Source organism: Osmerus mordax, chromosome 9 (assembly GCF_038355195.1).
Source record: "Osmerus mordax isolate fOsmMor3 chromosome 9, fOsmMor3.pri, whole genome shotgun sequence".
Lineage (NCBI taxonomy): Eukaryota > Metazoa > Chordata > Actinopteri > Osmeriformes > Osmeridae > Osmerus > Osmerus mordax.
This window is the reverse complement of record NC_090058.1, coordinates 1,906,698-1,933,399: the sequence shown is the minus strand read 5'-3', so window position 1 is coordinate 1,933,399 and position 26,702 is coordinate 1,906,698. Positions and strand designations below refer to the sequence as shown.

Sequence of the window (26,702 nt, the reverse complement as noted above, 5' to 3'; positions counted from 1 at the left end):
ATGACAATCTGCTGGTTAAAAATAATTTATTACAGTTTTGTGGAATCAATTTAAACTCTTTCCTCCATATGTAAAACTTGCAAATGACTGATGAGTAAATTAGTGAGATAAAGTGTTAATATGAACATGAGTGAAGCATGCAAATTATTTATTGTGCAAAAGTCCCAAATATCCTAAACCAGCACGTGTTCAGTTCATTTTCTGGGGAAAGCAGTTGACAACGCTGACAGTAAGTCGGTTTGTAAAATAGCTGGATTTCAGCTTCCAGATACATTAACCAAATATTCAATACAAAAAAAAGGTTTAACTCAACCTGGGAAACAAAAGAATCTCAAGCACGAAAAACATGCATTCATTGATGTGCCTTGTGCCTGCATTAGTGTCAGTACCTGCATTAGTGTCAGTACCTACTAAGAAAAACATTAGGGTTCTAAGTAAGATCCAACCAACAGAGAGAAAAAGCACTGACAGGCAACATCCCCCCTGAAAGGAGGATTTGCACACTTGCTCCATTTGCAAGTGTGCAAATGGAACCAATTAAAAGACGGGATAGCGACCACAACAACCACACGTGTGCAGATCACGTAAACACCGCCAACGAGCAGCATGAGTCATGTGACTCAGTCACAGTGCGTCTTGAACGAGCACACGGGAATCTAATGCCTGCTTTTCCCCTCCTCTGCGTCTTCCACCACGTCCTCCCAAATCCTCCAGAAACGCACTAGCCTAGCTTGGTTTGTCATCGTGTCATCTTCACTGCCTGAGAACCTGACTCTCACCGACGGGGATCTCCAGAGTACATTTGACGGTGTCGTTGTAGAAGTTTCCGGCGCAGTCGGATCCTCCGAACACCAGGAGTGTACAGCGGAGGCTCCCGTACGCTCCCTGCTTCCATTTCTTAGCGTCCGTGAGCCCAGAGCCCCCCAGGGGAAGCAGGCTGTGCCCGGCGCGAGGCTTGGAGCAGAGCACAGGAGACGTCAACGAACTCCACATACTGGTCTCTGGAGAACACGAGGGAGGGATGATTTTTCATTAGTATTGGAAGCAGTGAGCTTTCAATGCCACACCCACCCAGACACACATTTGTTCAATCAAATAATATTTAAACAGCCACATCTTCAGTTATTTTTAAAAGCTGTCCCAGCCACATTTGAAAACAAACCGGCACCTCTGTATCAGGCTCTCTATAAGCTCCAGCAGGGTCTGCTGAGTGAGAAACCTGATGTGTAGAGAATCCTCACCTACGTTGAAGACATGGATGTCCTGCAGGGCACCAATAGAACTGCAGCCACCACTGACCAGCATCCTGTTGTCTGACACCGGGAGGGCAGCGTGGAATCTGATTGGACGCATGCACACACATTAGGACAGAACCAAGACATTCTGTACTCACATCCTCAGGATATGTAAAACCGGAAACAGATTGTGGCTTTGCAATAGCATCCATCGGGGTTCAGTGAATTTGCTCACCCTCTAGGCAGTGGTGGCATGTTCCCAGATTTCACAGCTGTGTACTCCATGAAACCTTTTTCACCCAAATGAAGAAGAAAAAAAAATCATATGTAGCAGTGAAAATGAAGACTGGACACAGCCTTGCCACCTTACCAAGATCCAAAAAGTGGAGGTCATTTAGGAAGGTGGCAGTCTTCCTGCCACCAAAGATGATCAAGTTGTTTGACAACAAGATAGTCGAGTGTCTGTTGGGGGGGAAAAAAGATTGCAAGAGCTTCCGATACAATAAGGACACAGGCTTTATCTACACATAGTATTCCAGGTAAGGTTGAAGAGACACTGACCCAAACCTGGGCAGTGGTCGGTCTCCCTCTACAATGGGTTGGTACCACAGCTCAAATTCTGGGTTGTAGATGTACAATGCGTTACTGCAGGCCCTGCCACCAGCCCCGCGACTGGGGTGAACTCCCCCAAATACATACAGCTCCTTCTTGTAAAAAGCAGCAGAGTGATATGCCAACATTGGAACGTTGCCTCTTGCCTAACGGAGGAAAAGTAATGAAAAAGTAATTTCATTGACTGAAACAAAAACACGTTAAATACTTTATGAGGAAATAAAGCCTTGGTTTGGTTTAGGGAACGAGCATCTAAAGGAAGGACGTTAACCCACAGTGACAAGCCTCCACTTCCAGGTCATCGTGTCCAGGATGTAGAGGTCACTGAAGCGCTGCCCCTCCCTCAAACCCCCGTACACGTACACAGACCTGGACCCTGGGTCATAGGAGGCAGAATGCCCGCGGGCGCAGGGGGGCACAGTGCCAGAGGCAGAGGGGTTCATTGGGAACCAGAAGTCGTTGTCTGTGTGCGGAGAGGGAATCCTGCATTAAAATGAATCAAACCAAAACAACCAACGTGATTCTAATCTAAAATCTATTCCCACATAAGGGTTGTTTGTAGTTTGGTGTCGCCGTACCCATTTCTAGTTTCCATAGGGAGTCCTTGCAGTGGGTCTGGTCTGAAGATTCCCCTCCGATGACAACAGCCGTTTCTGCATCACTCTGACACATGGTGTGGCACCAGCGCTCTGATGGATGAACTGAGAAGAAAAGTATGGAAGTCAATCAGTGACAATATTCTTGCATAGAAATATACCAAAATATCATCGGAGCCCAGCTTTCAGGTTCAGAATTGGTGCTCCCTGTGTGTGTGTGTGTACCATGTTGTATATAAGAGGGTTTATGGTGACCTGCTGCTCTGCACTTCTTTATATTCACAGTCTCCTCCTCACTGCCCATTCTGGACACCTTCCTCTTCTTGGGGATGGATGCTTGGCCAGTGTCTTCCTGAAGACCACCAAGATCTTCTGAACTCCATGGAAATCGACCTCTCTTCCCAATCACAGTCCTACATGGGGTCTTGTCCTTCAAACAGTTAAACTAATTCATTAAAACAGACTTATACTATGGTTATCCTGGTTAGATTGAGGCCTTGTTCATACGCACTGTAGGACAGGCAGTGGGTTTCCCGATGGTGGGTTTTCTAAGTAGGGTGGAGTCATGGTATTCTGGCTTGTTAGCTTTCAGTAATCTTGAAAAAAAATATGTAATAAAAAGCTTTTTCATCATTTTATACATTTTAACACACTATCAGTGTGTAATTTTAATACACTATCAGTACCTACCTACCTAGTTACTGCCTAAAATGACCTACTGGATTCCTCTAGTTTAGTTTCCTACCTGTATACTGCCACTGTCTTTGAGCAGAGTCTGGGAGACATCAGCAATGCTCTGCATGTCAGAGGTGGAATGCTTCGATGTCCCAAGCAGAGTACTGTCATTGGATTTATCCTGTTTGACAGGGTACAGACAACTCTGTATCCAGATACTTTTTAGGTATTTTTAAATCTTTAAAACGTGTGTACACATTCTGTATACATTTAAACTAAATTAAATATATGTTTGTTAGTGTTTTGTAACTTACCTCCCCACAGACACTGAGAATAATCTTTCCATAGACTCCTCTCCTGTTCATATCGGATGCTTCTGTGACTAGTTCAGGATTCCACTCTCCCTCCCAAATGAGACATCTGGCAGACATGACAGTTAACGACAGCAAATCAGGCAGATTGTGTTTATAGATTTGGACGAATACCTTGTCTGAGACGTCAGCGTTCCAATCCTCTGTGGTTTGACATCTTGGCTGACCATAACGTCTACCAATATGATGGTCTCGTTTGATCTCCATTCTCCAAGACCAAACACGACCAGTTGTTGGGGAAGTGGCAATGGCATTTGGACCTGATGGCACCTGCGGTTGGATTTGCTGTGGAATAAATTATGAATAGGTGAATGTTTGAAATGTATTTTAACTCTAGCAAAATTTCAAACAACAAATATCATGTATAATCCAAGTACATTAAAATATACAAATATGTAAATTGCTTACGAGATGAACTGACGGGGCGCCTCGCGTAAAGACCATAACACGAAGAAGTTTATTCGACCCATGTTCAAATTTTGGACATCAAATAAACTGTAGACTTGGGTTTGAAACTACGCAACTGCTACAAACAGCACATGTGCAATCTGTGTTGGGCGTGTTCATGTTTTTTTTTTTACCACCTGTGCCTGCTTACTGGACAACACTTGATTGTCTGACAAGCCAATCATGTGGTTTAACTACTCGCTTTAACTCCGTCCGCTCAACTTGGCTACTCCTAGTGATAAAACGTGTTTATTACAATACAGCATACAATATTGATGCGTCCAACAAGAGCTAGAGGTTTATTTGTTGCCACAACCTTTGGGAAAAGATACAAATAGTAACCCAGTGTGTTTCATCAGCTCTGTAATAATTACATCAACTCCCTAATGGCTCTATTAAATGGAGACTTAAGGGAGTATTTCCCCAGAAGCAACCAACTACTGCAATCTGTAGTTCTGAAATGGCGCCACGTGATATTACATGACATTGACCTATACAACTGGACAAACGATGTTATGATGCTGCCTGACGAGGTCATCATGACTTTAAAAGGACATCCTGATGCTAAATTAGAGAATTGTGCAACTCATTCGGGTGCATATTTGTATGTTTTCGAGCAGTTTAAAGGAAAATCTGTGTTTTTCCTCTTTATTACAGAAACATGTAAATATCAAGAGGCCTTACATTAATTGAAAGAGTGAACATGGGGAAAAAAACTATTCGGTTGCTTTAACACAATAGCAGCAAATTTCTTATGATCTTTGGGAACATGCACACAACAAGCAAGTGAGGTAAAACATTGGATTTTGGAAACATAAATGGGAGGATATAGGTTACAGGTATGAATGGGTGTGTTTCAAAGTACACACATAAACAGTGTGAAAGAACACAAATTGACAACACATTATTCATAATGAAAGAAACTTCTACATAAATTACCAGAGTCTAAGTCATTTGCAACACATCACACAAAACTGAATCTGTGTCATCACCTACAACTTCCTCCGGTAACTGACCACCAAGATCAACCCACCAGCTTGAGACATACAAACTATATTCACCACCGGCGAATGCAAATATTGAACCAGCTTTACATAATAAGGGCCTTCTGTGATAAGAGATGGCTTTTATTTGTGTCATAAAGACAGACTGTAAATGTATGTTATCTGGACAACAGGTAACAGAGAAACCATTTCTATAGCTGTTTTAAATGATTGCATTTGGATAAGCATGGTGATCCTGTTTTACAAAAAACATACATGAGTAAAACAACTTAAGAAATAATAATTATATCAAAAAAGTGCATGCACAAGAAGAACACGTATATGACAATGAACATGTTTCCTGATAAAGCATTAGACCAATCAATCCATCTCACTAGCAGATCATCAGGGTCTTGGGTATGTTTTAATGAAAGAAAACATATTCTTTATCCTGGGCACTTAGCTTCACTTAATTGCACATTTAAACAAACACAGAACAATTGCAAATGTGCAAGGCTTCATCAAATATTCTTTAGAAACACATGGAGACATACTAACAAATGTCATGCTCTGTAGCACTCTGGTTCTGCAGATTAACTGTGTGGCCTACAGGAGCAAACACAAGCTCTGATTGTGTCAAAAATATACAACTATTAACTATCACATATTCAGTATATATTCTTTGTATATGGCATCAAAAATTGTAGTTTGTAATTTTTTGGGAGTCATACATTCATATACTATAACTACACACTGGATATTTAGGCACTGTAATAAACTCTGTAATACAGAGTCTTGTTCCGCCATAGAGAGTAGGAATTATCAAACTTAAGAAGGTAGGTGCCCTCGCCTGGGAATTCATGACATCCACCATGAACAGACAAGTGGCTGTCCTGGCGATACACAGGAAGGATTTCCCCCAGATTAACGTTGGCTACTGATTTGGAACCCTTCTCCACATCTCCACTGCTAACAGGTCCTGTAACAGAAAGCACACACACACGCATACAGCTGAACAACTAATACATGGATGTATGGATGCAGAAATCAATGTGTGTAATGTAAAAGAGTCCATGCCAAAAAATAATAATATTTATATATTTTTTTATATAAAATAAATCTGGGAGAAGTACCAACTCACCTTCGGGATCTTCATCCTCGTCCTCATCGTCGCTGGACTCGCTGACGTGCACGGTGATGGCCCGGCTGGTGACGGGAGTCCAATCGAAATAGATCCCGAAGCCGATGTCATAGCCATCAGTGGCGAACTCCCAGCACACCTGCTTCCCCTCATGGACGGTGGGAACATGCACAGTCATGATGTCCCCGCGGTACACCATCACAACGCTGTCCTTCTCAAGCCGGAGCTTGGTCTTCAGCTCTCTGAGTGCCGGGGACGTCCATGTGGATGGAGGCTTCAACGGAGGCAGCTGGGCTGTGTAACAAGAACAGACCCACCCAAAACACAGAATGAAAACCCCCAAAAAATACATTAAAGTATAAAAAAGTGAATTTCTAAGCTTTCATTTGATCTGGAAGGGGAATATTTGGAAGGGCACAATTGTTGGAAGATTTAAAAAAAAAAAATTGTGGCGTGTCGTTTAGATTTTCACTGAGACCATCAACCTTGGAGAGTTAGTGGGTTTGAAGTGTGAGGCGTCTCTAAAGCACCACTAGGAGCGATATTGAGCCTCACCTTTTCTCTCCGTATCGTGAGTATCCCCTGTAGCGCTGTCGTCTTCTGTGTCTCCGCCCTCAGCTTGCACATTAGGAACCTCCTGATTACTCTGAAAACAAACACATTAGAACACACACACCTTTAACGAAGGTTACTACTGTTTATCAATCTCTGTGGTACTATTAGGCAAAGCAAGCTCAATATACCTCCACGGTGTCATTGATTTCACCCATACCAGCTTGATTGATAGAAGAGGTGCAATTCTGTGAGAGGTCAGTACTCTGAAGCCTGAAAAAAATATAACAGATCATGTTGTAATTACTCCTCAATAATTCATGTGTCAGGGGAAAAGTGCAACAGTGACTGTCAATCTTAAAAAGCAACTATATGTATGACTATACTGGTTGGATTTAAGAGTGGTCAAGAACATTTAATCAAAGATCAAAGTACCAGGACGCGATGAGTAGCTATATGACATACCTGTCTAACGGACTGTTCTCCCAATTTTTCGATGTAATTCCGGGGAAAGAAGAAACTGACAGCGACGACAATCTGGATTGAAGCTCCGATGTAGCTTCTAATCTCTCCATATCTGAAATCAGTCGATGAACACTTCTGTTCACATGCGACCGACCTTCTTTCGCTCTGGTTCCCACCCATCTCCCTTCCTCCCCCTATCTCTCTCGCTCTCTTTCTCTCTCTCTTTCTCTCTCTCTTTCTCTCTCTCTCTCTCTCTCTCTCTCTCTCTCTCTCACATACACACACACAGACACACACAAACGTTTTAAATGAACGAATAAGAAAGGCGTTGTGTCACTGACATTGCACCATGGGGTCAAGCTTTAGATAGATGATTGACACACTGGAAGTGTTCAAATTGCAAATACATTAGCTACAGTTGTCGAATATGTTGCAACATCCGCAATGGTTTTCCTAGTCCGTTATTGACCACCGAATCGTGCAAGTGTTTCACTCATGTGTGACAACAAAACGCAAAATCAAAAGACAAAACTGCTAGATAAAATGGTGCTCTCTCTTAGAGCACCATTCGTCCAACTTGATCCCTACTCTAGCAAAGAGGATCGCCTGGCAGCACCAGCAGCATCATATCCCTTGAAGCTAGCCTTCGTTAGCTTGCTAATTCGCTCTATCGACGACAACCTGGATAGCGACGTTAGCATTAGCCACTGGCAACTAGCTAGCTGCCTAGTGGTGTTGCCTCACCCAGTCGTATCACTCCTATAAATAAGAAAGTTACAAGTAAGGAGAGTACAAACCTACAAGAGATGTCAATCATGTGATTGGGTGTAGCGTATGATTATTCCCCTTTGGCTGTCAACACCCCCCCCCCTGGAAATGTATCCAGTGGACAAGCAACTGGAAGTAAAAATACTACGATTCCTCGAAGAAAAAAATCACTCGTCCTTCGGTTTTAATACTTCCGTAATTTTACGTATGTTGACGGAATCCGGGGGTGTGCTTTGTTAAAGTGACATTCCACCCAACAGTGAGGATTTACTTTTCCTTTTTCTGTATTCTAACACGTAGGCTTCGCTTCAAAGTGTAAATAGCATATGACCAAATGAAGCCTAATCATCAATAGATCTTTATTGAATACCTACGTATTGGCATAAAATATTTCTGAAAATCAACATGACACGAGATGCTGTATTTTGCAACGATTGTGTGATACCTTCTTTAACTAGTTCAATTTTTAGTGTTCCTGCCCTGCTAGGGATTGTTTGTAAACAACAGAGATGCACTCTTGGATTGCTTTGTTCCTTGTTATAAAGATTGATAATGGTGTCTCCTTTGTCTGAGCGTCAATCAAATTTATCCAGGGAAAAGGCCTGAAACACAGCAAAACAAAATGAATTCAACAGGTGAATTAAACAAACAAAAGAATCACTCTCTTTTTTCACATCTATCTTCATCTAAATCCAGGATACTATGCGGTGATTAAGATTGCAGAGATACACAACTTACTCGTCTGGAGAAAGGGAAGATGCATATGAAGAACACACATAACTGTGTTGGGTGAATTTCGCAGTGTCTGACTCTTTCAACTTAAATAGCGAATTGATGAGTTCCAGGGCTTCAGCGGATGTCCTTTGTGCATTGGTGCAGATGTTCAGGAGAGAATAGAACAGTCCAGATACCCACTTTGGATTCAGAGACAGGCCACCTGAATACAATTTATAAGTTAGTTAAATAATACCAAATGGGACACAATGTATCTGAGGTATTTGAGCATAGCACAGTAGTGTTTAATACCAATATTACCGACCACTCATTGTAAGAGGACAAGATGATTCCACTAATTTGGGGTCTTTTACAGCCTGTGTCAGATGACTGTGGGACAGATACACGTCACTCCAGTCACAAACCCCAAATTCATATTGTGGTTTCAGAATGAAGCCGTGTCCAAGAATCTGCGCCAGCCTAGAACACGTGATACAACATGGCAATGTGTTGTTGATCACTTTTATTACGATTCTACAACTAAAGGAAAATACTAGGTTTTACCTTTTAACATGCACAGCAGACGTGAAGCTGTACACCAGGCAGTGTTTGGGCACGTGAGAGCAGATCTCTGCACACACCTTAGTCACCTGAGAGGGCAGGCAGCAGAGGAACAGCAGGTGTGCCCAGGCCACAAGTCTCCGGTTGTCAAAGTAGCACTTAATCCCCAACTTGACACACCCTTCTGCAATGCATGACAAACATATTCTTCTTGTAGGTATGAGCAGAAAACAGTTATAGGATGACAAAAGGACCGTATTAAGACCTACCAAGGGTTTCAGGTCTCCGAGTTGAAATGTTGATTTGAGATGGCTTTATTCCAGTCTTTTCCAGAAGCACATGGGCCAACTGTTTACCGAGGTTACCTCCTCCAAGAATCCCCACCGTTAGCTCCATCTCTGGCCTGTAGACAATTGATGCCCCTACATCTTGGTCCAGAATTCTCCTTTGAATGGTCTTCCTCCAAATAAAAATAAAACATGATCCTTAGCCATTATGATAGGGGAGTTGTGAGACAAATTTTGTAGAAATGATTTATGTACTAAGGAATGTCAATATGTACTCTACCTCAAGGAATTAGCAAGTTTGCAGACAAAAGCAGCATGCGCACATCCACAAATAGACAGTCCAGCGGATCGTGCACGCAGGAACAAGTATTCCTTTTCATTTTCGCTAAGTCCACACTCAAACCCAAGGGTTTTCAGATTGACGGTGAAGTCCAACATCATCTGTAAGCTACATTTCAGGCGTGACAGCAATAATGGCCTTATATTATTTTTTAAATATCAATGCTAACCGTTTATAACCCACGGTTATCAAATCATACATCAAATAATTGGTGGTAGACTATGTATTGGTGTAACAAAATATGTTATATTATTGCACTTACCAAACGCCGATATCCCGGTACCTATGGTAACGACCAAACATGCACTAGCTGAGACAACAACATTTAAGGTTGGATAACAAGGTTGAAACTCAAAAGTTCACAGACACTGGGGACCACAAAGTCTCCCGAATGAGGAGGCAGTTTTCATAGGTAAAAGACAGCTACTAACCAGATCCTACAGAGCCAACAGAAGAACGCTAGAATAGTCAGTTTGTACAGTACTGCACGAACAACGACTGTACAGGATTGATCTGCAGAATAGTAGACTAGTCTAATCTAATAGCTAGTACAGTTGCTAGTCTAGCTAACTGCAGTATCACTGAACCAAAGAATTCGGTACTCTGCGGTAGTTGGGTCATTCATATTAAGAGGTAATAAGTCTATATTATTGGCTTCTGACAAAAAAAACGTGTTAACGTTCCTTCCATCTTCTACTTAAATCCATGGAACAGGCAATGAAGCAGTTAGCTACCAATTTTCCCTAAAACTGATTAGCTCTTAACATTTGTGGACTTTAAATATTTATTTCCCTTTTAATAAACATGTCATGCTTTTAATACAAATTCCGAAAGTTAACTGTACACATATGTACAATAAACGATATTCTTATTTTCCACAATTACCAATGAGTTAGCCTACATATAAACAATGTCTTCCTTTTTCAACATGTGACATGATGTGAATTTAGAAATAGCGTGACCACACAAGTTGACTAAAAAGGTTCAACATGAACATGGTTTTTAAGACTTAGGTGACACCAAATATGTAGAAATAGAAATTGTGTGTTTTTGAAATATATATATATGTGGAGAGGAAAAGTATTTGACAAACAACCGTAAAAATAAAAGTGGAATTGGTGCCATAAAACGTTTGGCAAAAACTATTTCCAATTGTGAGTTTTAAAGTGAAGTAATTCTATATAGGCCTATCTTTTACATAATTGTTATATTTATCTATGTACTAGTCACATGTGACCATGTCATAAATTGGTACGTATCACTGAAATGTATTTTACAATGCTGACTGTTACATTTGCCTGAAATGTTACATATTGTTAATTACAGTTCCCACACAAACATAAAATACATACATAACATACAGGTGATATTACATTAGTTTACAGCTTATCTAAGAAATTATTTGACATAAGATAACGATAATAACCAATTGCAATAGACTAGTTGTACCAGGAATTTTAAAATTCTGCAAAGAATTGTACTTTAAACTCGTGTCGTCTTCATTAGACACCAAAGTATTTTTTCCTCATTGTTTATCAAAGCCTGTTGTCACATTCAAAGAGCCAGTCATACCCTTAAAAATATGATTTACTGTAGAACTACAGGGTACAGTGGCCTAAACTCTATCTTCATACATTACCCTTGCTGCAAAGTCCCATTTTCTAACAAATCATAGTGTGATTGTATATTTTAACCATGAAGGCACAGCAATTCTGATTCTAGTTCAAATTGCCTATGAGATGACTTTCGTTTTAATCACACCAGCAAAGACTATAAATCAGCACCAGGTCCTTCCAGAATTGTGCACACAGGCGCAGCTTGAGGAGCCAAGCTTAAGCTGAGGGTCAGTTGGCCTGTTTTAAAAATGGCGGTTGGTTCTAATGTCAGTTTAGTCGGTCCAGTCAGTGGGCCCATTACTCCTCCCCTTGCCTCCATTTCTGAGACTCCTCCTGCCTCGCGTCGGGGTGGATCTGGTTCCTCATGCCCCCCAGGACGTTGGAAGTGGCCTCGGTGGCCATGATGAGGGGCTTGACCACGGCGGGGGGGAGCTGTCGCAGGACCCCCCCCACCGCCCCAGTCATCCCCCGCTGCTCGTGCTCACGGGTAGCCGTGTCGTAGATGGTCAGCGCTGTGTCGGTGATCCCCTGGAGACGCACACAGCAACGTTACCGCGGTCACAGCTGCCATGTCTGTTATTCGTGCGGTTATTTTTTCAGACTGTTTATTTACCTCTTTTACAACGGTGTAGGCTTTGGCGACGCCCTCGCGGAGGTCAACTGGCTGATGAGCCAATCGGTAATGAGAAAAACGCTTCACCCTCTTCGTCTCTCGCTCATCGGGTCCTGGGGACACCATGTCGTAGGCCGTCTCTGCTGCTGCCTGAAGGAAAGAGACAAACAGACACAAACAGACTGAGTTGATCTTCGCTCCTTGGATGTAGATCCTCATAACTGCTATGCTTGTTCACACAGTAGAAGTGTGAAGGTGGATCGGAGCGGCTGGTTCTACCTGGATGGTCCGGACCATGCGGTTGGTGAGTTCTAGAGCAGCCATTGCGGTCGAGGTTCCAAAGGAGGCAGTTCCACGCTGGAACCCTCGGACGATCCTGCCGTCCTTCCGGTACTGTTCTATCGGCAGCCAGACCAGATCCCTGAAGCCCTGGACTGAACACAAACCCATCCCTGAAGCCCTGGACTGAACACAAACCCATCCCTGAAGCCCTGGACTGAACACAAACCCATCCCTAAAGCCCTGGACTGAACACAAACCCATCCCTGAAGCCCTGGACTGAACACAAACCCATCCCTGAAACCCTGGACTGAACACAAACCCATCCCTAAAGCCCTGGACTGAACACAAACCCATCGAACCAACCACATGATAAACTGGTGTACATCAGTTTTGTCAACAAACCTTTTAGACGAAGTAGCTTTATACCCCAATGTAGTAGTAAAACATCAACAAAAGAACAGCATTTCTACTGGGATCGGAGTGGCCTAAATCATAATGCCCTTTGTCACTACTGTGAGGTACTAACAAGCTTTTCTCAAATCTCCTTACAAAGGAGCATTTCATCATTTCTGTGACCAATCCCCCGTGAAAATGTGCTTTCTAAATGGCCGTGAGAACACAGGTCTGTACCCCCGAACCAGCGGTTCTGCCTGCCTGGCCCGCCCACTCACCCAGCTGGACCAGGGAGTGCATGGGCCCAACGCCACTCAACAGTCCTGGCAGCTGGTTCTTCCTGATGTCATTGAGCCACTCGTTTATAGCAAAGGAGAAGAGCTTATCCACACCTAGCAGCCTGCAAGAAAACCAAGTAGACAATCAGCACTGATGTTTCTTAATTAGATTTTTTTTGTTTATAATCATAAGGAAACCAGTACAATATTTTAAAAATAAAGAAAATCCTTCCGGTGTATGAAGACTGCAGTGCAGGTTAAACATACCCTTGCCTATAACACAATCGCCTTAGTTTCAGCTCGGAGCAGTTTAGCTGTGTCAGCCCAATTACAATCCCTGCAAATGTTCCCTGAAACACAGAAGCAGTGAAAGACAAGTCAAACCTACTGCTCTCTGGAAATAATATACTCCTTATCCATTCACTACCTGCTGATGTACTGTACTTTAAAAGACAATTACAACAATTATGTACACATCCTGCATGCGTTTATATATAATGTATTACAAAGTGCTCTTATACAACATACCTGCTCCATTGAAACATGTTTCCCATGATAGTCCAGGCGTATCGGTACTTCAGACGTAAACCTGAACTCTCTGTGATAGAAATAAGAAATCTTAGTTCAATCAATTGTCCAAGTACAAATACTTTTCAAAATATATATATATTTTTTTAAGAATATATTTTTTAAATGTGAAACTTTGTGTTGAGTGTCAAAAGTTTAGAGAATATATTTTTTAGAAAGTGTACTCATTGATGAGTACTCGATGAGGACTCTACTATCCTCTACCGTACTCTGCTGTACTCCCTTTTAGGCTTCTTTGTTCTCCTCTCCCTTCACCATTTGTGTGAAAAACATTTCGAAAGGTTGAAAAAACAAAACCTGAAGAAGATGGGTTGGTCTGTGAACGAGGCAGTGGCAGCATCAGCTTCTCCAGGGTCCTCGCTCCCCGAGGCAGCCAGCCCGTTCTGACTGGCGCGGCTCTGGGTAGGAACAGAGATGATGGGGGCCGGTTCCTGGCTGGCCCCTCCGTGCTTGGTAAAGCTGCAGGACACCTCTGGAGTAGGAGGCTTCTTCATGGACACATACAGGGCTGTGGAACAACACGGACACTTCCACGCGTCACTACAGGTAACGGTGCAGCCACGACCCTCACATCAAGTACGGCTTGGTGTTACAGGCTGAAGCAAAGCAGCCTTACCTTAATTTTGTTATAGGAATTTTTCTTACATTTTGTGGCATTTTTCATGCTTTAAAGGATAGTTTTTAGGTGAACTGTGACAGGAAAGAGAGAGGGGAAGACATGCAGCAAAGGGACAGGGCAAGATTCGAACCCAGGCCATCAGGTGAGCTGGCCTCAGACTTACCTTCCTGGTCCGGGGGAGAGAACAGCTCCACCTCAGCAGCGAGGCTAGAGAAGAAGTCCTTCAGGAAGAACAAGGCATCCTACGAGAAGGCATAGGGGGACCACAGTCATGTGATCGTGTCTTACTCAAGAGGCACTCATCATCTGTGCATCACTGATGGGATTACATTCATCTGTTTCTCTCTCCCTCGCTCACCTGGTCGATGTTGAGGCGGAGGGGCATCAGAGAGATCCGTAGGCAGCATTCCTGCGGCGCCGGGCCCATCTCAGGACAGATGTGCAGGGCTCTTACCGTCAGCTGCAAAGAAACCTCACACTCACGCACCAACCTGCCTCACCCACTCCCACCCACCCGCGTTTTAACCCTGACAACATGCCCTGTTCCTCCAGGCTCTGCTGGTGGTGCTCACCATGTTGGAGTGGGCCTTGCGGGGCATCTCCTTGCTGGTGTACAGGTACAGGAACTTGTTCATCTGGGAGCTGGCCAGGCGGTCTCGGATCTCCAGGTCCTGGACGATGAAGACCTGCCGAGACACGGGCTGGTCCATCGCCGACCCACAAGCCACCTGGGTCATCTGAGGGTAAACCTCGTGTTGGAACCTCACCTGAGGACACCAGCAAGAACACCTGTTAGATCTCTGAAGGCCAACTCACACTGCCCCAACAACATCCAACAAACATTCTACTGTTGGCTGTTGGGTTTGGAAAGATCACGCTCATCACACCAAACCATCACAACCCAACAACTGTCGGTGTTGGTTTGGCCTCTTGCCTTGCTGAGCTGGATCTCCATCAGGACATCCGGGTTCCTGCCCCGCCCTCCCCCGGGGCATCCCCCAGCCCGGCCCTGCCTGACCGGGGTCTGGGACGGGGAGCTGTGAGGCGTGCACCTTCAACAACCAGAGGACCAGAGATCAGCACAGGTTCAACCACAGCCGTGTAGACAGCCTCTCTGTCCCCTCCACGCCCGAAGACCTCACCCCCCCACAGACTCACCCCCCACGCCCACAGACTCACCCCCCCACAGACTCACCCCCCCACAGACTCACCCCCCCCACAGACTCACCCCCTGCTTCTGGCTGGAGAGGAGGCGTACGCCGAGGCTCCAAAGTCCTTCCCTCCGTAGAGGTGCCAGACCACAGAGATCTCCCTGATGAGGTAGCGCACCTCTGGGATGGGGAAGTTCAGGGTGCCCCTGCTGGAGTCGCTGCTGGTCAGGGGCTGGCTGAAGTGATCGTCTTTCACCTCTATGGTGTCGCCGGTCAGCTTGTGAACCACCGGCTCCTGGTCCTTGTCCTGAGGTACACAACACAGACACATGAACCAGGCCAGTGAACCTTGACTGAAACAACAGGCTGTTCAGGCTGGGGAGAATGTCGCTCTGTGGTTAGAGAATTTGACTGCAGATCTGAAGGTCACAGGTTCGAATTCCTCCCTTGTGCTGTACATGGCTTTGGACAAAAGCCTTGTCTAAATGATACATTATACATGACAGTAGGAAGACCCTATGTAGCAGTCCAAGAGATTCACTGTCATGGAAACAACAGACGGTCATTCAAGACGATTGAATTCTCTGGACATGGCAAGCAACAGATATGATATATGGTACGAGTTTAGCAAAGCAACATATAAGATATGGTATGAGTTTAGCAAAGCAACATATAAGATATGGTATGAGTTTAGCAAAGCAACATATAAAATATGGTATGAGTTTAGCAAAGCAACATATGAGATATGGTATGAGTTTATCCAATTCACATTGGCTACGTTTATACATTTAGTCATTTTTTACGAGCTCTAACCTCGGCTCTGGAGCTGGGAGTCTCCAGGATGCAGAAGTCGTCGGCCTCCTGGGTGAGGTTGGGGATGGGGGTGATGAGGGGGGAGTGAAGCGTGGGGTAGGTGGGGTAGGTGGGACTGGACTCCTGTGGCAGGTTCCCGCTCTCGTCCGGGAACAGGAACAGGTCAGAGCGGGGAGGGTCCAGGTCCAGATTCTGAGCCTCATGAAGTCCTACAAGGGAGGGAAAATAACTGATTAGAACTACGGTGTGTACTATGCTAATGTATTAGGCACCTAAGATTTATTTTATATGAATATTGTCTTACATTTCTTCTGTATTTGTAAGGTAGTTGAGAAAAACGTTGAGAAAAATGGTGTTTAGTCTTTCCATTTAATTATTTCTAGAACCATTCTTGATTTACCTTAAAATTGTGTGGAAAAATGTGTTTGCTGTAAAACTGATGCTGAAGACTTTCGCACTTGTCTGTGTGTACTGTGTGTGTGTGTGTACTGTGTGTGTGTGTACTGTGTCTAACTCGTCATGCCGAGGCTGTCTGAGTGCAGGCCCACCGTTGTGCTGCAGGCCCAGGGCGTGCTGGCTGTCTGTGTCCTCCATGGCCTCGCTCATCAGATCCTGCAGCAACTGCTGCTCCGCCTCGGGCAGCAGGGGGGCCTGGGAGGGGGGCCGGCTGGGGGCCTCCGGCTGAACACACACACACACACACACACACACTTCCATCAGAACACAGGGAGAGCTGAAAGGAGTGCCCACACAACCTTATTCTGGGTCTTTATCATCTTTTCTTATTGACAGGACAGTTGGAGAGAGACAGGAGGAGGGAGAGAGACAGGAGGAGGGAGAGTGACGGGGAGATGTGAAGGATATGGCCTCAATCGGATTCGAACCTGAGCCCCTGCATTTGGCGTTAGCCTGACTGGTCCGCTCTCTTACCCCCTGAGCTACCGGAGCCCCCAAACTCCATTGTTAATGGGATGAGGGCTGTGTGAGTAAGACAGCTGTGAAGGGTTTTAAAGACCTCAGATCGTTTTACGGACTGACCTTGGTTCTGTATTTAGAGCCGCTGCACCTGACCTCCACTCCTGCAGGGGGCAGCAGGTCTCCGTAGCTGGCCACGTACTGGATGAGGTTCATGAGGGCCGCACAGGAGTCGGAACACGTCCTGATGTGGATGACATCACTGGAGCAGCGTAGCTCAAATCTCGGCTCCGTCTGTGCAAACACCAGACAGGGGGGGATTTGAACCAGTGTGCCCCAAAGTTGAAAGCATGTTTCTCATTCATGGACTGAACTTTTCAACTCTTACCAGCTCTCCGTTCAGGCCTGGTTTGACAGCAGTTATCCTCAGCTCCAGAGTGCCCATGTCTACAACCTGAACATAGTCTGTGGGAGGACGCAAAGTCGACACTCATAAGTTATGACACATATATTTACTTAACAAGAATAGCTATTGTCAATCATATTCAAACATATTCAAATGCTACACTGTGAGGCCCAGCTTACCTCTCGCCAGGTTCACAGAAACGGCGTTACACTTTTCGGACAGGAACAACGCAGCTTCGTCCAGAATGATCCTGGAACAAAGGAAGCAGGGTTATCAGACGTGTGTGTGACCTGTCTGCGTTGTGACCAGGGCGGGTGCCCAGGGCGGGTGCCCAGGGCGGGTGCCCAGGGCGGGTGCCCAGGGCGGGCGTCGTACCGGAGCGTGGAGGAGGAGCGGTCTAGAGACACGCTGCTGGAGATGCTGAACGTCTCAACCAGCAGCAGAGACCTCAGGGGCAGGTACAGCGGCCTGAGGACACAGGAACACAAACAAGCTTAGTGGTTAGAGCATTTGACGGCAGATCATGAGGTTGCAGGTTCAAATCCCCCTGTACTGTACATCGCTTTGGATAAAAGCGATCCATTCTGACATGGTTCTTGTAGAGGCCCACAGCACCTGTAGTCCAGAGAGCAGCTCCACAGGTGCAGGTGAAGGGTTGTGACAGAGGAAGGAGGCGTGTATCCCAACACAGGCTCGTCAGACACGTTCAGGAAGTCCACAATCTGTTCCACACGTCAGGGAAAACCAACAGTCAGGACAGAGGGGGTTAGCGGCAGAGTGGAGGTGCAGGGCCTGTGTGTGCGTGTGTGGGCCTGGGGGTGGTTACCTGGTCGTACCAGCCCAGGCTGGGGTGGACCACACGGTGCTGGAGCGTGGCTCCTCTCACTCCCACAGCGATCAAGAACTCCTGTGAGAAACACAAAGCACTCATACGTGACACGGCTCCACCGGCAGAGCTGACACCACTCATGACCCAGGATGGGGCGTACGGGACAGGAACCGTGGACCAGGCTGTACCTTGACGTTACGGTCCATGTTCTGAGAGGAGATCTTGACGGCAACAGACAGCATGCTGTGGGCCTCCAGGCCAATCCCCTCCGAGGGGGATGTCCTATCAGGAACCGTCTCCGAGGGGTAGATGGCTGGCTCCAGCCAATGAGGACGCGTCCTGCAAGGCAGCTTGATGTCAGCTACAGGGGTGTCCCCATCTATCAGTCCTTGGAAGACAGAAAACAGAGAGACAACAAGTGAGGCTACAGGGATAAGAGTTGTTATGATGTCATAGATCCAGTAGCATAACTGACTGGAAATTCATCAAGTCAATCCCTAGGTTGAGTAGATGGTCTTGTTCCCCCGTCTCACCTTGGTGATACAGGCAGACGTTACTGGTGTGGAAGCAGATGTAGTGTTGATCTTTGTAGCCCTCATACTGGGTGACACTGAAGAGAACTCCGTTCTTCACCTCCAACCAGAACTCCCCGTGTCTGTTCTCCAGCACGGTCTTATCCTCCTTCTGGAGGGAAAAGACGACAGTGACTGAGCACAGCTGGAGCTAGCTCTATAAACATAACCCTGAGGTCCTAGTGAGAGCGGTCTGACCCTCTCTCCGTCCCTGAGGTCCTAGTGAGAGCGGCCTGACCCTCTCTCCGTCCCCCAGGTCCTAGTGAGAGCGGCCTGACCCTCTCTCCATCCCCCAGGTCCTAGTGAGAGCGGTCTGACCCTCTCTCCGTCCCTGAGGTCCTAGTGAGAGCGGCCTGACCCTCTCTCCGTCCTGGTGGCGTACCTTGGCGGAGGTCTGGAGGGCCACCAGGCCGTGGTTGACTGTGAGGATGACAGAGAACAGGCTCTGGGAGCTCTTGTTGTGGGTCTTGGGCTTCTTCCTCCGCCGGGACCTGAGGCCCAGGTCAGAGGCTGGGGAGTAGTACTGCATGGTGTCCTCATCTGAGCCGCTGTCCTCCTCTAGACATAGGACAGACACAGGACAGAGACATAGGACAGACACAGGACCGAGAAACAGGACCGAGACACAGGACAAACCATGACAGTCTGAACATACAAGTGATAGGACCTGGAAGCTGTTTCCACTTACAGCTCCATCAAGACCACATCCAACAGTTAATGTATTTGATATATATATATATATATATATATAGCATACAAATACTTGATTGGACAGTTTCAGTGATGTCTTACAGGAAAGAGATGGGGGGGGGGGGGAGGAGACATAGAGACAGAGAGACAGAGAGAGCGAGCGAGAGGACATGCAGTAAGAGGCCCAGGCCAGACTCAAACCCAGTGTACCACCGGGCTGCCACACCCCCTGTAGTGAAGGATTCTCTCACCCTCAGGTCCGGTGGAGCGGAAGGGGCTGAAGCTGTCCTTGGTGTAGGTGTTGATGAGCTGGCTGGCCACCGACAGACCCACTCCGTATGGCATGTTCTCCACCGTCTCCACGGGCGACGGAGCCGTCGGCTCCCATAGCAACAGGTCGTTGTTTATCCTGGGAGACGTCAGGGTCATTTACCTCCTCATCAACAAGTAGTCACAAAGAAGCAGGCAGACATGCTAAGGAGACCTGACGCTGTGAGGCCTACCTGTTGTGTAGTTTCTCGTAGAAGGCCTTGCTGTGTAACGACAGCTGTACGTTGGGAAAGCAGAGCTCCAGGATGAAGCGGGAGTTTCCCATGGTTTTCTCCTGGAACTCGGTCATCTCAGCCACATCGCCAGGTATCACCATCTGTGGAGAGAGGGGATAAACCATCGTCTCCTTCAGCCTCACATATTTACTAAATCTTCCTTAGGACCTGGTTGAGTTGAATGTTGTTTCAGGTTGTAAACATGGACATGACAGCCCTGCACCTGGTCTGGAGTGTAAACCTGGCCCCTTACATTTACATTTAGTCATTTAGCAAACGCTCTTATCCAGAGCGACTTACAGTTAGTACAGGGACATTTACCCGAGGCAAGTAGGGTGAAGTGCCTTGCCCAAGGACACAAGTCATTTGCACAGCCTGGAATCGAACCGGCAACCTTCTGATTAATAGCCCGATTCCCTAACCGCTCAGCCATCTGACCCTTACCTCTTCGTTCTCGTACATGACCCTTCGCGAGGAGAAAGGCGACGGTTCGGGCTTCCCAAAGTCACAGACGTCCTTCAGGGAGTGGGCGGCCCCCTCCTCTTCCTCCTCCTCCTCCGGGGAGTTGTCCTCTGCCCCCTCGTCCTCCTCGGCGGTGCCTCTCTCCAGGATGGAGTGCACCGCGGGGGGGTTCACCTTCAGCACCACCCTGCATGAGAAGGAAGGAGAGCGTTGGAGCAGTTCAGTCAGTGAGGGTGTTTCCAAAGGAGTTAGAGAGGGTTGGAACTTGTGGTATTTTACGCTTAAAAAAATAAAGGTTCCAATTAGATCTAAGGACAGCCATTACCGACCTTTTCCACTTCATGGCCCACTTGCATAATTTACCAACAGTAGAAATATTTCAATTATTTTCTTTGGTTTGGCGGCCCACCACTAGTGGGCCACAGCCCACAGTTTGGGAATCGCTGCCATAGGAGAACCTTTTTTCAGTTCCACAAGGAACCATTTCAACTGGGGTTCTTTTAAGAATCTTTCATGAACTGGTTATACAAACAACCAACTAAGGGTCTTCAGCTTGATGCCGTGTGGTTACCTGGGCCAGTCAAACTTGCCACTGTCAGAGGACGTGGTCATGTCTCCATCCATGGTGTGGGACACTTTGAGGAACCTGGCTGCTGGAAGCTCTGGCTCCTCCTGGAACTTCCCTGGGGGGGGGGGGGGGGGGGGGGGGGAATAGGTTGACATTTTGGGTTTTAAGATTTTTTTGTTGTTGTCTATTTTCTGACTGGAGAGAATTCCTAAACATCAGTTATCCACAGTCAGTGAGACATACCAACTAGCTCTCTGAAGGTGAGCTCCATCTTGGTCTGCTCTGGGCAGCTGCCTCCTGTAAACTCAGTCTTCACCTCCAGGTCCTCAAGCTCCAGGTACAGCACCTCCTTCTGAAGAGACTTCTTGAACCACGGGCCTCTCTCCTGGTCGGACCGCAGGTCCGGGATAGGGAATCGAACCACCAGGCTCAGGACAGGAGCGTTGACCGTTAGTGACACGTGGCAATTGGCTGGGGTGCGGCTGTCATCAAGGAAGACCTCCGCAAAGGCTTTGTGCTGTGAGATAAGCAAAGAAAGGCATTCAAGAGTATGTTTGTTTTTTTTCCTCTGGCATAAAGAGCAGAGAGAGAGAGGATGAGGTCTTTACCAAGCTGACGTGTTTGTTGTAGGACGTATACATGTGTGAGGACATCATCTCCGTGGTGACCAGTTTCTGCGGCTGCAGCAGGGAGTTGAGGCGGTCGACGATGCTGATGTCCAGCTCTGAGCGCACCTGTCCCAGCTCTACCTGGATCTCTGCCTTCCTGGGCATGCTGCTCAGACGCACCTGGCCGCCCTGGACGCGCCAGGCAGGAGAGGACCCGTGAAAACAAGCAGGTCCCCGGCCTCGTGTGTCATCAGCTTTTTTAAACACACCATGGCCTCGTTTCCCAGACATGAATTAAGCCTAGTCCTAGACTAAAACCATTTTCAATGGAGATCTTCCTTGAATGTTTCTCTAACTTTAGGACTAGGCTTAGTCCATGGCTTGAAGCCAGTTCTAGACTTTAGTGTTTTATCTTCATTACATTTTTCTACTCAGATTAGGGCTTGACCCTTGTCGGGGAAATTGGCTGTATGATCGTTTACCTGAGGCCCCCTGCGCTCAGCCAGTTTGTAGAGCAGGTGCAGGCAGGTGGCAGGTGACGAGTCAGCGCTGCTGGTGGTGTCGAATGTCAACAGCTGAGGTGAAAAGACAAACCAGTGAGACACACCTTGACTAGGCATTTTGTCAGGTGCATGCAAGCGTGTGAGGTCCCGAGAGCTGTACAGACATGAGTGGTGTTGTGGTTCAGGAGCGGCTCACCTCAGTGTACTGAGCCCTCCTCTGGGAGGCTGAGCTGAGGTTCTCAGAGGGAAACAGGCACTCCAGCAGCTCCATCTGGCCCAGGGAGACGTCAGTGCTGAAGGTACGCAGGCTGGAGCCCTGGCAGTGCTCATAGCTCACCTTCAGATCCTGGCCCACAAACCTGCAGAGATGTTTCGGTCGTTCATTAGGTTCCACTAAAGGATGTGCTTAGGGGTGAGGTTTCATGTCCCATACACGTTGAAAACAAGAAATCTGCCCCCCCACACACACACACAAATTATATTTAACGTCCGCATCCTCAGTTATAAAAAAAAAAAGCTGTCCCATCCACATTTGAAAACTAACCTACGCCCCTGACTGAGGGATTAAGAGGTCAATATGAGTGACACAAACCTGAGGTGGTCGTGGGGGCAGGCCATGTCGAACACGGCCCGGGACTGAATGAACGACGCAGGGGGGAGGTGGTCCGGGCCGACCAAGCGGAAGAAGCCAGCAGCCATGGGGGCCAGTGGGCTGGGGGCAGCGTTGGGCGGAGGCAGGGGGTCGATGTGGAGGACCGACACGGCCAGGCTACCCAGAGACAGCCTCAACACCAGCTCTGGCCTGGACTCATCACCGTGTGTTTTGGAGGAATGGGCTGAAACACAACAAAGCTCTGATGTGAAAACCTTCCTCAGTGAGTTTTCCTGGGAGTTTTTCCCTTGTCTTCCTTGTGGATTTAGGTTGGCTGAGGGGCAGTTCTGTGGATTTATGTGAATCCCTCTGTGACATTGCTTGTAAAAAGAGCTATACAAATAAAAGCTGATTTGAAATGTTGATTTGAAAACAGACAACTCAGGGAACTTAGGGTGTGACTGTCACTGCTGTGTTCGTCATAAGTAACACTGGTCTGGATTCTTACAGGTCTGTCTCAGCAGCTTGTGTGTTAGGAAGGGAGTCTCCTGAGTGGGCTTCTCTCTCTGACGGGGCACGTCCAGGTACTCATCCCAGAGAGTCTGGAGAAAAACAGAGAAAGCACCGTGAATGTGAGCTTCCAAACCCAGGACAGCTCCTGTGAGTGCAGCTCAGACTCACTGTGACGTTCCCAGAAGGAGACTCCCCTGGGGAGGCTGAGTAGTTGCTGTTGAGTGACAGGTCAAGATCCACAGTGGGGGGTTCCCCCAGAGGGGGGAGCGACGACAGGCTGTGGGACATCTCCATGTCGGCCATGGAGAAGAACACATCCTCTGCTTCAACGCCCAGGATCAGGGAAGGAGGAAACCAGAACACACAATGTCTCAACATGCTTAAGAACTGTCTCAACAATAACCGTGTTAGATAAGTGCATGTAAGATTTGCTCATGCCCACCTCGACTAGACACAGTTCTAGCGGTCTGGCTTTCAAAGAAGTCCGGTTCTGTTCCGGTCAATGGGGAGTCTTTTTTTAGGCATCGGTTTAGCTCCATGTGGAGACGATACTCATCTTCCTGCTGCATGGGACGGCTCTTCCTGTCTTTTGTCCACTCCTGTCCGCCTTTACGAGCAACACAAACAGGTAGTCATTAAAAAAAACATGTTTCCTCTTTAGGACATTGAGTTCTTCAGTGAATGCAGATGTCAGAAGACTACCCACCTGGACTTGAGAACACTCCAAACATGTCCAGAAGGAGATGAACTTGCCTTGGGGATAGCAGCATGACAACGGTGTCAATTTGTCCAACAACATCCAGCTGAAACAGAAGGAACATGGAAACATAGCATCTGAGCATGTCTGGGTAATAACTACAAGGTTTTAGAAAATGAAAATAAATACACAAGACAGTTACAGTAATGCTAACCTTTGCTCCAGGCATGGTCTGGTTCTGTTTCAGTGTGAGAGACAGCTCAATTTTGCCAGTCAAACTGCCAATCTGCATGGGTTCAGAGGGCATAGCGGAGGACATGGGCTCGGTGAACTGGGGATGTGGTTCACAGATGATCCTGGGGTTCCAGCTGGGGGAGAGCTTGGCCTCAGTCTCCTGGGAGCGGGAACAACAAGAGGAGGGGGATCAGTGGGAGTGAATGCCTGTTCTCCGTGGCTTACCTGCACCGTGCACAGAAAGCCAATGGAAACTCACGGCTGGGGTAGGTGAAGATTTGAAACCAGCTCTGGCCGTTTCAGAGAATTCATCCCAGAAGATCTTGACTCCCTCCATCTGCAGGTTCTTATGTGCAAACGTGGTGGGCTGGTGCACGTTGACACTGGGACTCTCCTCGTCAGTCTCGTCACAATAAACAATCCTGAACACGACAGCAGAAGATGTTGTTCATGGGACGTTGACGTAACTGCTAAACACTAACTTAAAAATACCGTATCCCTTACTTGTTTATTCGGATCTCTATAGCAATTCCTGTTTTCGAATTCTCTGGAACGTGTTCAATTCTGAGAACTGTGTCCACAAACGTAACTTTGACTCTGCGTAGAACTTGAAAACACACAGAAAAGAAACTGCTCATAGATCTGTATCAAATCAAAGAACTAACAAAGTCATGTTCATCTGTCATCAAGATTTATCTTATGACATAATGTACCCGTTTCAATTGTTTCTGCAAACTTTTCCAAGCCCTCAAGTGGCTGGAAACTCTCTCCCAGATCGTCAGTCAGTCTCTGGCTCAGACAGTCCTTGGCTAGCTGCATGCTGCTTGTCATGAAGCTGGACCAGCACATGGGCTCCATACCTGAAGCTGAGAAAGTGGAAATTAATATACTACAAAGAATTCTAGCTACAGGACAGGACTAGCTTTAAAAACAAACAAATCTGTCACAGTTATCTCTGATGAGGACGAATGATGGCTTATCTCTAATCCTCACCCACACGAGGCCGCGGTCTGAACACCATCTCTAGGCCTTTGACCTCCAGGGCACAGTTCTCCTGAAGCAGGGCGGCCCATGGAACAGTGAGAGAGATTGTCTGGATGAAGCCCTCGATGACTTCGAAAGGGGCATCCACTGATTCCAGGATCTCATTCAGTGACTGAAAGGGAAGACCGTGTATTTTCAGCACCCAGGACTGATAATACTTAACAGTGGCACTGTAAGCTGCACAACAAAGATTGAAACTCACCCATTTGTCCAATGGCACTTGTGCTAGTGATCCAGTGCCTTGATAAAGGTCTAAACTCAGCTGGTCAAGACTAAGCTTCTCCTGGAGGAAATTTCCCAAGTACCGGTGCAGAAGATATCTGCATGCCCGCTTTTTTATGGACTCCGAGAATGGCCAGGGCATCTTGACTCGCTGAAGATGACACTATGTATTGAATGATGTATTCTGTGCAGATGTTTTATATATATATAGAGTGGCTAATTAATTAAGACGGTATCGGTTCTGTCATCCTATCGATTAAAAAAGTTCAGGAAAAAGTGAGCTTCAACATCCCTCACATCCAAGAGGGAGAGGTAATTCAGATCTACTGAATTCTTGTGCAATGTGAAGAAGTTTTACCGACTCCAGTTTGCTGTGCCTACAAAGTAGAACAGAGACACGAAACAAATTACAGACACCTTTCAAGTGGAGTGTAACGCCAAGAAAAATGCAGTTGGTTAAATCATTATGAGTCAATCGCTTGCTGAGCTCACTCATTGCTGAGTGATTAATTCTTTATTTACAGATACAGACAGCTATACTTGCTACACACACGTACGATAACAGTAAATACGATATATTGCCAGCTAACATAAGGGTAATCAGACAGGTAATCGTTTAGCTAGACAGCAGTCGCTCGACTCATTTCGTCATCAAGACAACAGCCGGTGTCGATAGCTAGCCTAGCTAAGAACCTTTCTGAACATATATACAAATTTTAACTGATTATCTAACCATCATTACCTGCTACTTTGTTTTTCGATCAGTGGTTTGAACCTACTACTAAGATGGGTGTTCGATTCAGGTTCAAACAGGACATGACAAGATTGTCCATGACAACATGATTATTAAATCCCTCCTTATCATCGCTTGTTGTGCTAACATTGGCTACAGTAGCTACTACTTCTAACTAGCTAGCGTGTTAGCTAACGCGTTAGCTAGCTAGGCTATAATAAATCTCATAACATAAATTTGGGGCTCAAATCGATTACATGTGTTTACCTCTCTACCGAATGCAGCTCAGGTGACAAGATAAGACGACGTCTTAAAAATGATGCAATAACCGTATTTGTTGTGGTCGTAGACTAATGATTACTTAACATCTCACCTTAAATTGTTTACAAACACTCTCATGAGTCCGCACCACGTTCGGCTGTGCGTACTGTCGGCGTACTTCTTAAACCACACCCATTTCTGCGCAAAT

At 46.4% G+C, this 26,702-nt stretch overlaps 4 protein-coding genes across 6 annotated transcripts; all 4 read right to left on the bottom strand.

The window, feature by feature from the left end:
- Positions 1 to 45: 45 nt before the first annotated feature.
- zgc:163014 (uncharacterized protein LOC100038766 homolog) lies at positions 46 to 3,987 on the bottom strand. Its single transcript, XM_067243224.1, has 13 exons — positions 3,898 to 3,987; positions 3,604 to 3,774; positions 3,433 to 3,538; positions 3,189 to 3,299; positions 2,955 to 3,020; positions 2,699 to 2,873; positions 2,426 to 2,548; positions 2,123 to 2,310; positions 1,797 to 1,993; positions 1,606 to 1,697; positions 1,471 to 1,525; positions 1,242 to 1,339; positions 46 to 1,001 (listed from the first exon to the last, which is right to left on the bottom strand). The coding sequence occupies exons 1-13, from the start codon at positions 3,957 to 3,959 to the stop codon at positions 754 to 756; spliced, it is 1,692 nt and encodes a 563-aa protein (XP_067099325.1). The 5' UTR covers positions 3,960 to 3,987; the 3' UTR covers positions 46 to 753.
- Positions 3,988 to 5,324: 1,337 nt separating this feature from the next.
- On the bottom strand, positions 5,325 to 8,018 carry tmed8 (transmembrane p24 trafficking protein 8). The gene is made up of 6 exons (XM_067243294.1): positions 7,875 to 8,018; positions 7,078 to 7,189; positions 6,804 to 6,885; positions 6,616 to 6,706; positions 6,061 to 6,354; positions 5,325 to 5,898 (listed from the first exon to the last, which is right to left on the bottom strand). Exons 2-6 carry the CDS (start codon positions 7,185 to 7,187, stop codon positions 5,681 to 5,683), a joined length of 795 nt encoding a protein of 264 aa, XP_067099395.1. The 5' UTR covers positions 7,188 to 7,189; positions 7,875 to 8,018; the 3' UTR covers positions 5,325 to 5,680.
- Positions 8,019 to 8,311: 293 nt separating this feature from the next.
- noxred1 (NADP-dependent oxidoreductase domain containing 1) lies at positions 8,312 to 9,848 on the bottom strand. Its single transcript, XM_067243883.1, has 6 exons — positions 9,688 to 9,848; positions 9,390 to 9,580; positions 9,124 to 9,304; positions 8,885 to 9,039; positions 8,584 to 8,782; positions 8,312 to 8,447 (listed from the first exon to the last, which is right to left on the bottom strand). The coding sequence occupies exons 1-6, from the start codon at positions 9,846 to 9,848 to the stop codon at positions 8,312 to 8,314; spliced, it is 1,023 nt and encodes a 340-aa protein (XP_067099984.1).
- Positions 9,849 to 10,522: 674 nt separating this feature from the next.
- Positions 10,523 to 26,652, bottom strand: atg2b (autophagy related 2B). Of its 3 annotated transcripts, none has more exons than XM_067242943.1 (43): positions 26,607 to 26,652; positions 25,481 to 25,877; positions 25,228 to 25,390; positions 24,948 to 25,100; positions 24,739 to 24,841; positions 24,494 to 24,656; positions 24,215 to 24,394; positions 24,010 to 24,106; positions 23,746 to 23,910; positions 23,472 to 23,626; positions 23,299 to 23,392; positions 22,791 to 23,034; positions 22,395 to 22,557; positions 22,178 to 22,270; positions 21,696 to 21,884; positions 21,331 to 21,604; positions 21,091 to 21,202; positions 20,502 to 20,706; positions 20,016 to 20,158; positions 19,764 to 19,921; positions 19,205 to 19,380; positions 18,784 to 18,934; positions 18,439 to 18,638; positions 18,248 to 18,328; positions 18,037 to 18,143; positions 17,797 to 17,889; positions 17,601 to 17,671; positions 17,404 to 17,480; positions 17,139 to 17,309; positions 16,649 to 16,781; positions 16,101 to 16,309; positions 15,365 to 15,594; positions 15,071 to 15,188; positions 14,709 to 14,903; positions 14,495 to 14,596; positions 14,300 to 14,378; positions 13,815 to 14,025; positions 13,458 to 13,527; positions 13,197 to 13,279; positions 12,930 to 13,051; positions 12,256 to 12,410; positions 11,977 to 12,126; positions 10,523 to 11,891 (listed from the first exon to the last, which is right to left on the bottom strand). In XM_067242943.1, the coding sequence occupies exons 2-43, from the start codon at positions 25,640 to 25,642 to the stop codon at positions 11,661 to 11,663; spliced, it is 6,231 nt and encodes a 2,076-aa protein (XP_067099044.1). In that variant the 5' UTR covers positions 25,643 to 25,877; positions 26,607 to 26,652; the 3' UTR covers positions 10,523 to 11,660. The 3 variants fall into 3 exon arrangements, with proteins under 3 accessions (XP_067099044.1, XP_067099046.1, XP_067099045.1); XM_067242945.1 differs by having other exon boundaries at positions 23,472 to 23,623; XM_067242944.1 differs by lacking the exon at positions 26,607 to 26,652 and adding an exon at positions 26,501 to 26,600.
- Positions 26,653 to 26,702: the final 50 nt, after the last annotated feature.